Consider the following 15,195-nt stretch of genomic DNA (forward strand, 5'->3'; position numbering starts at 1 on the left):
CGCGTCCCTCGCCGGCGGGACCGGCCTTCCCGGACAGGGCCCTGCCGACAGGGACATCTCCACGGCAGTGGTCAGATGCCACCCGAGGATGCTGCACACGCGGTAGGGATGTGCCAGTACCAGGTCCTAACCGTCCCCCTGCCTGCCATCCCCCTGCAGTCACCCCGTGCGCATCCCAGACCTCCCCTCCGCGCTGAGCCCTGCAAAAGGGGCATCTCCGGACCTCGGGTGCCTGACATGGCAGCTTTCAACCTCCACCCCGGTGTCCCCAAGCCTGGGGACCTGATCGAGATCTTCCGGCCACATTACCAGCACTGGGCCCTCTACCTGGGGGACGGGTACGTCATCAGCGTGACGCCCGTAGGTAAGGCTGGTGACAGCCCGGCAGGGACTTTGGGGTGACCCAGGAGTCCCCTCTCCCTCCATGGGCCACTGGATCCTTTATGTTTAGATGACCTTTCCAGGAGCCAGCCAGAAGCACGTCTGAGGTCTTGGAGGGGTCAGGCAGGGCCTGCCTGGCTCATCCCATCCCTGCCTTCCCCAGATGAAGGCCCTGCAGACATGTTAAGCAGTGCAAGGTCAGTGTTCAACGGAAAGGCCTGGGTGAGGAAGCAGCTCCTGAAGGACCTGGTGGGAAATGACACCTACCGCGTCAACAACAAGTACGACAGCAAGTACCCTCCCCTCCCGGTGGGGGAGATTATCTGGCGCGCTAAGTGCTCCATCGACGAGGAGGTCGCCTATGACGTGCTCAGCAACAACTGCGAGCACTTCGTGACAAAGCTCCGCTACGGCAAGGCAGTCTCTGGCCAGGTAAGTAACATGGGGCAAGGCCCTGCCTGCCTCCCAGCTCACCTCCCCGCTGCTCTGCGTGAGCCCCTGGGCCAGGGCACAGCCTGCAAACTACCTGGGGACAGCACAGCCCTAAGCACGGCATCCAAACCGCCTCTGGCCTTACCTGGAGATCCTGACCTGGGAAGTTCACTGTGGCCTGTCTGCACCCTGGTAGTGCCTTCCTACTGAATGGCACAGCCAAGGCCAAAAGCCTGGGTGTTACTCTGCTGCTTTTGGGGCACATGTCTCTCATTTATTTAATTGCCATGATTATCTCTGCCGCCTCTTCATTAGGCTGCCTGGGGGTTAAAAAAAAGTTATTCAAGTTTCCAGCCTGCGTTTTACTTCCCCTTTGCAGGTCAACCAAGCCGTTGATGCTGTTGCCACTGTTGGTGCTGTGGCACTTGCTGCTGGTGCCATCTCCTTGCTGGCCTGGCTCGGGAGCAGATCCCGAGAGAGAGAGGACTGAGGCTGCTTGGGCAGGGTAGGGCAGGGAGCCCTCAGCCTGGAGGGACCCATGACAGTTTGTGGCCACAGCTGCCACCATGACTTGCTAATAACTCTGTCCCCTTTGCTGAGAGCAGCACTAGGATGTTTTATTTTATTTAATTGCCTGTGATGATTTATTGTATTAGTCTGGGAGTGCCTACAAGCAGAGTCTCAATCCTCACACCCCTGGTGCGCTGTTGCTGGCTGGCACAGGCTTTTGATACACATTTTGTTCTTACCAGCTATGTTCTGTGAGCTCTTTCTGTGAAGAACTTATTTTAACCTTAACATTTGTAATTTATTTTTTTCTTTTAACAAAAGTAATGTTAAAAGTAATGCTGAGGGCTTGTGCAAGTGGAAAGCCACAGGTTCCCAGGCCTGTGAAAGGACAGACAAGAAGGTATGGACTGTGGTGCCTAAACTGAGCTGCTTCTGCGAGGGCAGGAGGTAGGAAGGAAAGGCAGGTCTGACATGCTCTGTCTCTCAGTGTTTTAAATGAGTGCTCTGGTTTTAGCATGATGATGTTTTGCTCAGTTTTTTCCTGTCTGTAAAGGTGTCCCTTTCCCTATCTCTTCTGACTCCCTTTAGGAACAAGCAGGTACATGCCCGGTTTTTGTGTGTGTGTAGGGAGGGTGATCCTGACAAAAAAAACCAAACCCCCCCCCCCAAAAAAAAAATAAAAAACAGCTGGCTTTTTCAGTGGGACCTGTTTGTTCCAGGTTAGGACCACTGTGCCACTAAATTTTCCCTTTTCATCCTTGTAAGTGCAGTATTTTTTGGTATTGGACATGATCACACTTACCAGAGAATCTTTAAGATCCCTTCTGACCCAAACCATTCAGTGATTTTTACCCCTTGGTTTGCCAAAGCACTAAAGCACCATGGATTGTAAGAGCAGCCAGGAGCTTTTGCCCCCCACCTCCTCCCCGGCTGTGGTCATTGGCTCTTCAATGACCAGAAATTCAGTTTAAGCAGTTTGTAGCCCCAGCATCTATCTGTAGAATTTGATGTGTAGCTCCTGTGCCCTTCTCCAAGGCTAGAGAGACCCACTATTTCCTTGTCACAGAACTGATGTGTAGCTTGTCAAAGAAAGAAATAGTTTTATGGAAGAGTGGTTTATTACTCTTTACCAGGAGTATCTGTCTTGTGCGTCTGAAATCATGTTATAGAAACTAAATCCTGTGTTGCTCTCATGCCCCACAAGTGCCTGGACTGTAAGAAGAGCTGTCTGTAAGAGGCTTGCTATTTTTATCTGCTCTTAACATACACGTAATGGGGTCAGAAGCTTTTTCTAAACATCTGTTGTTCCAATGTTTGAAATAACAAAGCCAAGACTTCTGGTTGTATTTTGTAGTGTTTTCTCTTACTATATTTAAATAAAATTATTTTATAATATGGAAAATCATTCTAATAAAACTGAACCTGAAAGTCCTTTATTGCTTCCTGGAAATGTTCTTTCATGGCCAAGCTAATTATGTGATGAAACAATTTGAAAATGAAGCAGCAAGTAGGGAGAGGCTCAGCTTCTTGTACCTGTCCAGCAGCCATTGCAGCAGAGCACTTTAACCCCTGCTTCTTGACATGACCCAGTTAATGCAAGAATCCAAGGCTTAGCTCTGCTCTCTGCCACGTGACACCAAACCTGGGCCAGGACTTGGCAGTGGCAGAGGATGAACTGTGCAGGGGGTTGTGTGTGGCAGCTGGGCTGTCTTCTGCCTTTGCAAGCTTAGGTGAGGCATATCCTCACCAACACTCCCAGCCTGGTCTTACATCAGTCTCTGAGCTTTAAACTCTCCTGTGCTCAGAGCATTATGTCTGCAAGAATTGGCAAGGGAGAGCTGGAGGAGAGCAGCCTATGAACCCACTCATATCTGGAATTCATTCTGGGACACAAGGACTCTGGAATTGCTTCATCTGGGAAACTCTAGTTCTTGGAAGCTTCAGCATTTTGTTTAACTCAGGATTTTGCAATTGTACATGTGTTCCTCTGTGCAGCCAAGATTTGGTCACTTATTTTGGACTGCCTTTCCATTAAGCCCAGTGAGTCCAGTGGCAGAATTTGACAAAGAGTGGCTGAAGCATCAAGTCGAAGTGTGACATGAAGCAGCAGAAGCCATTGCTTTGCCATATTCAGTATTTTTGAGTCCTTGTAGGAGATGTTAGCAAGGCCAAGACCTGCTGTTGCCATGGAGTAGAGTCAAAGCTGTTATTTACCAGCAGAGAGAATAATCCTTGGCTGTGCTCCGGGGCACAGCCATCACAGGCCCAGCCTGTCCCTGAGTGGGTGGGTTTGTGCAGGGATTTCAAACATCTGATTCTGGTGCACACAGAAGGATGAAAACCTGGGCTATTCAGTGGACACCAGGGAAGCTGCCAGCAGGGTCTTGCCTAGTCCCTGTCACTGTGCTCATAGGTGGGGTTAATGTAAATCTCATCTGTGCTTTTAGTTGCAAAGTCCTTTGTGTTCACCGGAGGCCAGTCAGGGTCCCTCTGCACAATCCTCTGCCACTTGCGGTACTGGCTCTTTGACTGGTACCCAGACCAGGCTTTAATCAGCAGCCAGAAGCTCTTGTTCTGCAGAATGACATCCTGTGGAGTGACACAGTGCAGGATCAGTGCTGCTGCCTTCATGGGGAGCGGGGACCGCTCGGGGACAAGAGCCACCCTGTTCCGTATGTGCAACCTCCCCGAGCCCCACGGCTGCCTGTGCTCCCCCTTGGTAAGAGGGCTTCCACGTGCCACCTTCCTCATGCACCGGAAGGCTCTGCTCAGTCTTATCAGGGCAGTGTTGATCTCAGTTTAGCTGAAAAGGGTAATCAAGGGGCATGTTTTCCCTCCTGGAGCTGTTGGATGACTGAGCATGATATCTGCTGCTGGATGCTACCAGCCTTGACCCATAAAACGCTTTAGGGCTTAGTCATGACTGCAGTAATCAAGGCACAAGGCAGCACAGTCTCTGGCTTTGTCAATTGTAGGGCAAGAGGGAAATGGTTGTTTTAAAATCACTGCCAGGAGCCTGACCCTGGTGTGGTCTGCTCCCCTGTGAGCCCAGGTAGTTGCACTTCAGCTTGCTCCCTCTCTGAAGGCTTAAGAGATGTGGTCTACATCATCTCTGGGGCTGCAGAAACTGGATTTGGTCTTGTGCTTCTGCAGGAGGACAGTGTGGCTGCAAATGGGTTGGAAAGACCTGACCAGACAATGTTCCCATTCCCCTCAGGAAACAGGAGGTAAATAAATGCACTCACCTCTGTAAAAAAAGATATGCAAAATGTGACCAAGATCATCAGTAAGACATAAACTCTCCAGATCACAGGAGTGCAAAGAAACTGTTGGAAAAGACATGAACAGCAATTAGGTTTAAATGCCTTGCCAAGGTTTGCATCTGTTCCTAATGATTTGAGAGGCTGACTAACATTTTCCCAGTGGCAAACATGGAGGAGGCAGTAGGACTTGACAGTAGTTCCTTGTCACAGAGATCTTGGAAGGTTTGATGCCAGATTCCCCGCAGCACAGAGCTGCCTAACTCCTCTCAGCAACTTCTGCTATTGCTGAAACCCATGGATCAGGTGCCTGGGGCAGGATCTGGTGCTCAAATACTTCTGGGGAGCTGCAGCTGACACACAACATGCAAGATCTCTCCCTCTGCCCTAATGTCAAACCTCTCCCTGAATCCATCTTGTGCAGTGTGCCTGGGGAGCTGCAGGGCTCAGCCATTCCCAGTGTTGGGCAGCACAGCTGGAGGCAGCTGTCCGTGCTGTGCCCTGGCCAAGTGCCCAGGGGATGGCCAAGGCAGCCATGGCCCCACGTGAGCTTGTGGTGCTCGGGGGGGAGGGGGGCGGGCAGCAGCAATCTCTGCCCTCTCACTTCTCCAGCCAACAAGAAAAAACACAATCCACCCTATTGTGCTTCTCTGTCAGGAAGAAAAGCTCATCAAGCTATGAGCACTTTTTCTTCTCCCTGTTGCCACCCAGTCTTTAGAGAAGAACTACCTCATTAATCAAGTCCTTGTCTGAAGGATGTCAGAGAAGTTTGAAAGAGCTGCCCCATCAGCATCAGATCAGTGAATTTATTCCTCAGATGGCCATATCTGTAGCTTCTGCTGTGTACATTTAAGTAAAGGGCCAGCAAAACCTACGGCATGAAAAGGACATTCACACGCTGTGCTTACCTGCATGTCACTGTACACAGCATCAATGTCAGCCAAGAAGAGGAAGAGGCAGATTGCAAGCTGGAGGGCCAAGAGGACTGAAAATACATCTGGAGAAAGAAGAATATTTGTGACCTTGAGAGGGAGGGAGGTTGGTGACCAAGCTCTGTAAATACGGTGACAGGAGTTCCAAATGCTAATTCTATAAAACTGCCACCAGTTTTATATATATATACTTATATATATAAATGCCTGCCTTTTTTTTTTTGTCTTCCAAAAGAAGAGCTGTGGAATTGAAACTAGAGGAGCTATTCCCCAGCAGCTTGTTGCAAGGCTCACTACCTACACTGTTTTTTTCTTGCAGAAGTGATTTTTCAGATTCTGATACTTATACAACTACAGAAAACTGCCTCAAAAGAGCAGTGCTATGAGCCACACCCGCATCCTTTCCCCTGCACTTGTTCCTCCACGTACCCAGCCCTATGCCTGGGCTGCAGACAGCAGAGCAAGGGCCAGGTGCTGCTGATGCAAATGTGGGCTTTGGAGCACATCTTACTCCAGCTCTGTGGACAGGCTGGAGATTTTATGTTCCGGTACTTAAAGGTTGGCTACCAAGAAGATAATGACTCTGTATTTACAAGGAGTCACATGGAAAAGACAAGAGGTAATGGGCACAAGTTTATCCTGGAGAGATTCCAGTTGGACACAGGAGGTAAATTTTTCACCATGGGGACAGTCAAACATTGGAATAGTCTCCCTAGGGATGTGGTAGATTCTGCCACATTGGAAGTTTTAAGTCTCAGCTTGACAGGGTGCTGAGCCACCTCATATAAACTATAGTATTACCTACGAAGGTTGGACCAGATAATCCTTGAGGTCCCTTCCAATGTGGCATTCTATGATTCTACTTACAGTTGGTGTAGATGGGCTTCCGGAAGGGCTTTCCCTTGGAAAAGACAAAGGCCACAATGATGCAGTTGATAGAAGACAGCGGCCACAGGGTAGTGTCTTCATAGCTGAGGACAGTGCTCTGAGAACCACTGCTGGTACCGTTTCCAGGTGACACAGTCTGGTTCCCTGGAGAGCAATGTCTGTAAGGCAACACCAGCACTTTGTTCCTGATCTCTCCAGCAACAGTGAGCTGTAAACAGCAATTCCCTCCTCTTTCCAACCCAGCCTACTGAAATAACTAGGTATCACCCACAGGAACGAAAACCATACATTAAAAATAAAAACCAAAAAAAAAAACACCAAAGCAAAACAAACAAAAAAAACAGCTTAATTTTTTAGTCTGCATCGAAATCTCAACTCTCAGGTGTGCAAGGATAGGAGTGTGTGAGAGACTCAGCTGTGCAGCTGGGTGCCCCACTTGCTGCACACCACTCTGGCACGCTCGCTCCAGGATGCATCCATGCAGTGGCAGGTTGAGCCCTGGCACTCAGGAGGTTCCTACTGAAACCTTCTCTGGGCCTCCTGCCCTACCTCTTCATGATAAACTGGTTATTAATATATATTAAATGTATGTAATGCATAGTATAAATTTGCTCTGGAATATAGAGAGAGACTTTCTACATGTCACAAACATGGAAACGAGCCAGCTTCTGACCTCATGACCATTTGTTGGGCCAGGCTGGATTCCAGCAAAACCCAGCTCCAGGGCTATTTCTGGAGAAGCTGTGTGGCCAGACACCAGGATAGGACAGCAAAGGGGATGGAGAGAGGCTAGTGGTGCCCTGAGGCCTTGGGGATGGTCTCTCATCCACTGCAGCCTGGTGACATGGGCACCACCACCTCTCCTCACATTTCTAGACAGGCAGCAAGCTCCAGAAGAGCCATTTGAAAAGCACACACGTGTTAGTCCTCAGGCTGGCCCTTCATACTTCTGTCTGACATCTTCAGCCACTTAATTTTGTCTTGCCAACACTCTACTGAGTATACCCACAGCTGGGGCAGGGGGGTGGATTGTCCTGGTCAGGTCCTACATGTGCCTGGCTGCAGGCCACAGCAAGGCTGGAGTGTCCCTGCAGACAGCAGCACTGAGACCTGCAAACTGGGAATCAGAGACCAAAAGAGGGACTTACCTCTGGTTGGGCAGTGCTACATACCAGGGCTGCTGCTTCACCAGGAGGAAGCCACAGGTTTGCAAGATGATGGTAAAGCACACATTGAGGATGATGGAGAGCAGCAAGGGAGGAGAGATGAGTTGGCCAGGAGGGCGATAAGGTGCCAGCTTTGGATAAGCTTCAGTCAAGCTCACTGGAGAGAAACCAGAGGGATTTGCAGTCCACGGTAACCCAGCTCACCAGCATCCCTCTTAGTTTGCTGGACAAGCAGGGCCACATTCAGACCTCCCATCTGCCCATCAGAGGTGAATGCTGCAAAGCCTGGACATAGTAAGTAAGATATGGCTTTGATCTCCACTATTTTCCACCTGAACCTCTTCTGAATCCCCCTCTCAGGAGTACACAAAGAGAAGATGGGGAATATCATCCTCAGATACAGGTGGAGGCCTCTAGTAGAATCAGAGCCATACTGTTCTCATGCAGGTAGCACACAGGAGATCAGGAGTTGATGTTTGACTGTCTGAGCTCCAGTAACTGCTTCTCTTCCAGTTGATTCTCACATCCAAACCCTATCTGTTATGTACAGACTTCTGCAGCCATGTTTGCAAAGGACTATAGTCCCACACTCTGGGCATTGGGCATTGTTCTAGCATTAATGGATGTGATGATACTGACAGCAGAACTTGTCTTCTCATTGTAATTTTTACTAGGAAATTAAGTCAGTTCAGGCACTTGAACCAACACAGCTTCCCCAAGTTTCTTACTTGTCAGGCAAACCAGAAGGGTGATGATGACATCTTGTATCAAATACTGGTAATTCCCAAAGATTTGCAGTTGCTGGAATACAAAGACAGCACCAATGGAGAACCAATTACAACTTTTACAGCACCAACTGCAGCATCCAATGCTATTTCAGAGCTATGTCGTGCCAGCAACATCAGCCTCATGGCCATAATGCAACCCTGTGAGGACCAGCAAGCCAGGTTGACCAGCTATCAAATGGCTGTGGGTGTGGGTGACCCAACGTTTGAATATGGCGTTTGAATACTTTTCCACCCTTCTTCCAGCAGATATCAATGCCCTCTGGACTACACAGATCAGATCATGCACTCCCAGCCCACAGCAACAGCAACAGCAACGATTGCCTGAGTTTCACTTTCTTCTCTCAGTAGTGACGAAGTTGGTGCACCCACACTAGTAGCTGGGGAAGGCTTCCACTCCCCTAGCACTCCCTGTTTGCCATCAAGGCTGGGCCAGGCCTTGAAACCCCTCACCCACTGTGGGAACGAGCATAGAGATATGCATGAACTGAGGCAAGAGAGTTGGCCTTGAATAAATCCATACATTTATCTCCTTCCCTGTTTTGTTGTTGTCGGTTTTTTCCATAGATTAAAATTTTAGAGAATTCATCACACACTGGTGAAATGTAATGGTAATTCTTCTTGAACTACCCTCCTTCATCTGCCTGAGACACTTTTTCAAGCTTTATTTCCCAGCTGAGGGAGGCAACTGCTATCCCAAAAGCTGTATTATAGAGCAAGTTCTCCCACCCAGCAAGGCAGGACTCATCCCCCTCCAGATCCCTTTCTTTCTTTTGGAAAAGATGAAGTTTTAGCACTGGGCTTTTCCCTCAATTCTGGGGGTCCCTAAGACCAATCTACCCCCTGCTGGTAATTACCCAGCTTTTCACATTTTTGTTATTCTTTGAAGCCTTGTATGGCTTTTGTTCCCTGTAATACCTCTAAAAGTAAAAACCCAAGGTGAGCACAGTGTACTAATGAAAGACAGACATGAAACACTTACCCAAAACAGCAGAGCAGTACCAACAAACTGAATCAGGCCATAAAGGGCCAGATATTTAACCACAGCAAAGGAAGAAACCAAAGCAGCTCGACCTTCCCTACTCAAAACACAAAACAAAGTTAAAAAACCCACCACACTTACAGCTACAATACTGTGGGTTTAGTGCTACAGATGGTTCCTGCTTTTAGGATCTCTAAGAGGAATTAAAAACAGTTCAAATTCCATAGGCAAATATGTTTGGCCTTAAGATACTGCAGAGCCATTTAACCACCCTTCATCTGCAGTGTTTTGTTTCTCTGATTTTATTCTGCAGCTACACTTTTAATACCTGGATTAAGGTTCTGTTGCTTTTTCGTTACCAATTTCCTCAACAGTTCTGGGATTCAAATGCACTTCTACATAAAGCAGTAGTTGTCTTCACACACATTTAGCTAAACAGCAGTATTAGTGGCTGCTCCATGACCGTGTGCAGCATATGGACACATATTTTTTAAAGTAATGGCAAGCAAATTCTGTGGTCACTGTTACACTTGCCCTTTCACATGACTCTACTCTGTACCTGTTCTAAAAACATCAGCCATTATGGACAACACCCTCCTCAAAACCACAAAAATCCTCTCAGCACTGGAATATTAGTATCAAAACCAGTCCCAAAACCCTTCTACATTTTTTATAGTTGCTGAGGAATTGGGTTTGGTTTATTGGCATCTTTGAGAGCAGTGCACTCCCACTCACCGCCCGAGAGGCTGAGCTCAAAGCAGGCAGCAGCACCCCATGACTGCACCAGGGCAGCACCCAGCAAACTCACCTGATCAGCTCGGGCACACACTGGATGTCGGGGATCTGGGAGGTGAAAGGTGAGGCCACGGAGGCCTCCTGCTCTGACAGCGATATCCCCGCATGAGCCATTTTCAAAGCCTGAAATATGTGGGAGGCAGAGGATGGAGAAACATCCATCCAACCCTCCCACCTGCACAGAATGTTCACTGGTGCTTTACAGGTTTTGCTTCAAGTGTCTTTTGTAATTGATATTCCTCTATTCTGTCACCTAGATGATCTAATTTTCCAGATATCTTCCCTTCCCTGAAGCTTAAATATTTCTTTTGTTCATTTAATCCCATTATGCTTCTTTATAATCCCTTGAACTAGCCTGTATGCTGTTTCCCACACTGGAGTTTGTCCATACTTCTATTAAACAGACTTCTAAACTGTTTAAATTACCCGTTAATCCTCCTTCTATTATTTTCAATCTCCTGTTTGTATTTCTTTTATTGCTCTCTTATGAGATCCCTGGCCATGTAAACTCTGGTTTAGTGCTCAGGTGTAGGCCATGGACAACTTTTGCAAAGCAAGTTAATGCATTGTTATAAAATTATATTCTTATCATGTATTTATTATAATACTTTGGGTTTGCTTATCATTTACTAAATAGGTTATAATATACAATGTATTATAATACTATAATAGGTTATATAGTAATTACTCTTATGGTTGGGAGCCTCGTATTTACAATTGTGTAAGAAATGTGTGAGAAAAAGTCTTTTGTCCCTGTTTCTAGGGAGAAAAAAACAAAACAGTAATCCTCTGCTACTGTGTATGTTAATATAAAATAAACATGAGTAGGCAGTATTTTATAGTGACATGCTGACCAAGGGCACCCAGGGACTAATGTGGGAAATGCTGGTGACAAGTGTTGTTGGACAGCCTCTTGTCACAGCACCCCTTAGGCTGAAGGAGAGGAAATGTATCAAGAAGGGGAGGTGAGGTCCTACGTACCCCACAGTCGTTGGCACCATCACCACACATACCCACGTAGTAACTGGGGGAGGAAGAAGAAGAAAAACATCTCAGCTTTGCACATAGTTGAGCACATGGTAGAGAATCATTGGTTTAGCACTGCAGGTACATCAGAGCAAAGACTCTGGAGAAGGCAGTGGCCAAAGACATAGGAATTGCTGAAATCATGCAGCAGCTTCTAAACTCTACACCCAAGGTCCCTCTGAGAGGGCAGGGAACTTCATCCCCAGAGGAAGCACCTCATAACCAATAATTAGCTGTTCCTTTTTCAGAAAGGTATCACTTCTTGTTTATGCTTAGCAAGTAATATCCATAGTTAGTGTGAGTCCTGTTTGAGGAAGGAGACATTACTTGGGGGGACCTGAAGGAGGATATTTGGGGTCAAACTCCCCACTGCATCAGGTTGTTTTCAGCTTTGCTAAAGCTACAGCCAGGACAGCACCAGGAGCCACTCAGTTGCTGGGGACAGGGTGCTATTTATATACATGGGGTCTGCCCCTGTGTTTTTATTTCAGCCTCATTTAATTCTGCCTTCTGGGCTGCACCAGGAAGAAGCAGTGGCTGAATCTGAGTGAGGGGTGCAGGTACTCCTGGTGCAGAGAAGTCCTAAAAGGGGAACTGGGAGGAAGGTGGCCACAAAGGATGTGAACAAGGATCGCAGGTGAAGGAAGAGTCAAAAAGATGGGCCTGAAGCAGCCTTAGGTGAGACAATTACACTTCTAAGAAAATGTGTTGTTGGTTTTGTTCAAAAAGAAAATAAAAGAAAACCTTACTTGAGTTTCTGAAATTCCTCAACGAGGCTGGATTTCTGACCAGGAGACATCCTAGCAAAGACAGTCGCGTTCACTAGTATCTGGAAGAAAGAGCAATGGGCTGCCTCGGGCAGGCATTGGTTCCATTCCAAGGCAGGATCAGGCTTCCCTAATGGGGAGATCAGGCCTGATATTCATAAAACCCACTAATCCTGTCTCCCAACCCCTAACATGATTTTGCTACCCTTAGGGTTCAGGTTTCCTCTAACATCAGATTTATCCTGCTCTGGTTTCTGCCTCGCCTTCTTCGTAGGAGGTGCTGGAAGCTGCAATCCCCACATGCTCTGCAGCAGCCCGTAAAGCATCAAGACACTGAAAGTTTCTCAAGTGCAGAACAGATGGTTGATGACAGCAGCAATAACACTGCTCACCCTGAGGTTTCTCCTACCTGAAAATCTGGCCAGAGAGTATAAAATCTGAAAATCTACCACTGTCAGTTATTTTATGGACTTGGGGACGGGAGTTGAAGATTTCTGCTGCTAAATGCGAGTATTTCATGTTTCTGAGGCTTCTTCTGAGCAGAAGGCATCGCCAGCTATAGTAGTGGTACAAGGGATTAGAGATGATGTTTTTAATTAAACTGAAGTTGAGAAGGTGACTGAGGAGTAACTCCACTATGCAGCTGCTCACAGCACTACAGCCACCCCTGTCATTTGAAGTCTTAGAAGATGCTAAAAGCAAGCTGTTTAGGTTAAACCTGAGGCAGGGTTGGAGGGTGGCCAGAGTTATCAAAATTTCAAGTGACAATGCCACAGCTACCAACAGAGAATCACCTTTCCCCAGCCAGAACAACACTGCTACTTAATGAAGTAGGGAGAGCAAGTTGTTGGTTTGTTTCCTCTGAACTTACTTTTGGCAGCAAGTTGTAGAAGTGCTTTACAATAACCTGATAGGACTTCCCATTCATTGCAAAATGGTAGTTGCAGTTTTCTCCTTCCAAGGTGATCTTTTCCTCGATATTAGCACATACCTCCTAGGAACAAGACAGCATTTACTCTCAGCAGTCTGAGGTCATAACTTGCCACTTCACTTCCACCTCATCAGCCTCCTACCAGGCAACCAGGGACACAGCTTTCTGTAGCATCCTTTTCTAAAACTTCACACTTGGCTGTACTTGATTTTCTAGTTGTGTTTCCACACGTAACTAATCCTTGTTAGCTACAGGCTGACACCAAAGTTTGCCCCAGCAAATAGTCACACAGACAACTATATATAATTACATTAATTCTGCACACTTCAAGCATGATTGAAGTGGCCACTGCATCTGCAAAGCCTTGCCAGTTATTTGTGTAGTTATTTTGCATGTTTCCCTGAGCAAAGAGCCAGTGTATTAATTATTGCTCCCTAACAGGCACATGGTCCATACCACACTTCCAAGTGTCCCAGGATGGATACAAAACTAGCCCTCAGGTTTCTTCTGTTCCTCAGAACTATTTCAAAGTCCTTAGCAAGGAGTCCAGGCCTGAGAAGCTTGTGCATTAGACATTAATTAGCTGTTAAAAGCTTCCTTAATTCGCCCTGGCACCCAGAAGCAACCATCCCTGGCTGTGCTTACAGGGGCAGCAGCTGTGTTTGCTTTGCAGTCTTCTGCCAGTCGCCAGGCAATGGAAGCTGGGGCAGAGCCCTCCGGTTGGCTCGCTTCGATGAGGATGACTCTGCTGCCTGTGTGGATCATACCCGCGTTCCTGGCCACCGTGACAGCTGTCTGCAGGTTGTCCCCTGCAAGAACAGCGGAGAGGCAGGCTCCTCACATCTGCCATGGCACAGTGACAGCCCAGGCAGAGACCATGGACAAACAATGGAGGATGCTGGAGGAGCGACCCTCTCTCCTGTGCGCCCTGTGGAAGCCAGCACAGCCACAGGAGGAGCCGGGGGGGCTTTACCTGTGACCATGACACTCCTGATGTGGGCAGCAGCCAGCTCTTGCAGCACAGGCTTCGTCTCCTGCTTCAGGCGGTTCTCCATCACCAGGAGGCCCAGGAACACCAGCCCAGACTCTGCCTCCTCTCTTGGAGGAAGGACAGAAACACACACACTGTTTCCCAGGCATGGCACATGGAGCAAGACTCTCCCTGCAGTTCCTGTTCACCAGGAAAGCCCAGTGGGAAATATACTTGTTCCGCAGGGAAACACAGTTGCTGTGAGGTCAAGACAAGCAGCGCCCAACAAGCACCAACAAGCCAAAGTCCTGATGAGCTGCAGGACAGAGCATTGCAGCAGAGATGTGTGTGGAGAGGGACAGGGATTTGCTGGAACTGGCTGGCTGCAAGCCACAGATTATAGCATACAGAGCTTCTAGCGCAGTCCCAATCCATTGTCATATTAGAAGCAAAATAAACAGCTTTCATTGCCCTTTGATAACAGATTCTGAAATCCAGCTCAGTGAGCCTTGCAAGGGTGGTACTAAAGCAGGCAATTAACAGTAGTAATTAGCATTTGCTCAGAGGAAGGTGTTAGATGGTGCAGCTTTCCAACAGGCTTCCTCTGGCAGGAGAGGAGGGGAAGGTTTGGGGCAGGTTGTAACAAGCAGAGAGGAAAGCAGCGCCAGAGTGACTCCAGGGGCTCAGCAGCGCAGCTCACCTCTCTAGGTTGCTCATGTCTACATTCTTTCCAAGGTTTAAGACTTTATGGGCCAGTGCAATGACTCTGAAGCCTTGGCTTGTGTATGTCTTAAGCTCCTTTAAGAAATTCACTGGGACTGTTTACAGGAAAAAAAGGTTTCATAGTTAGAATATTCCCCCCCGCTGATTGTTTCTCTAGGGTGTATTGCTTGTCCGTTAAACTGCTTTATTATCTAATTACAGCACTGTGGCCTCTCATGTTTTATAGCAAGGCTGTGTAACTGACTGCTCACTCAAGTGATCCACATGTCTGTTTATACAAGTGCAGGTAGATAAGATTAATTACAAGGCAGAGAACTAATGTCTAATTTGATAATTCTCACTTAAACTTCACTGCATAAATGCTGAGTGCTTGAGGAAATAGTTTTTATGCTTATGTCTTAATGTGACAATTCTCCCAGGTCCTAAATTTTCAATTATCTGATCATTTTCATGACTCTAAAAGCAAAGAGTTCCTTTTAACTTTGTAGTGTTTTGTACTCACTATGTACTGCAAACACAGCTTTATGGTGTGGTTCCTAATTATTCATTAAGCTGTAATCAATACAGAAACAATCAAGACTGGTTAAGAGGAGCTATTTAGAAACTTGTGGAAGTGGAATATATTTTTACAGACATTTTTCCTGCTG

At 47.3% G+C, this 15,195-nt stretch overlaps 2 protein-coding genes across 2 annotated transcripts in view; one reads left to right on the forward strand and one right to left on the reverse strand.

The window, feature by feature from the left end:
* The first annotated feature begins 237 nt into the window (after positions 1–237).
* HRASLS (HRAS-like suppressor) lies at positions 238–1,303 on the forward strand. Its single transcript, XM_010000513.1, has 3 exons — positions 238–364; positions 545–813; positions 1,193–1,303. Exons 1-3 carry the CDS (start codon positions 238–240, stop codon positions 1,301–1,303), a joined length of 507 nt encoding a protein of 168 aa, XP_009998815.1.
* A 2,408-nt stretch (positions 1,304–3,711) lies between these two features.
* Positions 3,712–15,195, reverse strand: part of ATP13A5 (ATPase type 13A5) — a 31,249-nt gene continuing 19,765 nt past the window's right edge. The window contains exons 17-30 of the mRNA XM_010000525.1: positions 14,526–14,643; positions 13,829–13,953; positions 13,501–13,664; positions 12,796–12,918; positions 11,907–11,986; positions 11,113–11,155; positions 10,145–10,254; positions 9,337–9,433; positions 8,298–8,370; positions 7,552–7,726; positions 6,383–6,561; positions 5,492–5,580; positions 4,569–4,649; positions 3,712–3,912 (exon numbers count right to left, since the gene is read on the reverse strand). Of these exons, the coding sequence (XP_009998827.1) occupies positions 3,712–3,912; positions 4,569–4,649; positions 5,492–5,580; positions 6,383–6,561; positions 7,552–7,726; positions 8,298–8,370; positions 9,337–9,433; positions 10,145–10,254; positions 11,113–11,155; positions 11,907–11,986; positions 12,796–12,918; positions 13,501–13,664; positions 13,829–13,953; positions 14,526–14,643 (1,658 nt within the window). The remainder of the gene's footprint in view (positions 3,913–4,568; positions 4,650–5,491; positions 5,581–6,382; positions 6,562–7,551; positions 7,727–8,297; positions 8,371–9,336; positions 9,434–10,144; positions 10,255–11,112; positions 11,156–11,906; positions 11,987–12,795; positions 12,919–13,500; positions 13,665–13,828; positions 13,954–14,525; positions 14,644–15,195) is intronic.

This window comes from Chaetura pelagica, unplaced genomic scaffold (assembly GCF_000747805.2).
Source record: "Chaetura pelagica isolate M959 unplaced genomic scaffold, ChaPel_1.0 scaffold20, whole genome shotgun sequence".
In the NCBI taxonomy this organism is placed as follows: domain Eukaryota; kingdom Metazoa; phylum Chordata; class Aves; order Apodiformes; family Apodidae; genus Chaetura; species Chaetura pelagica.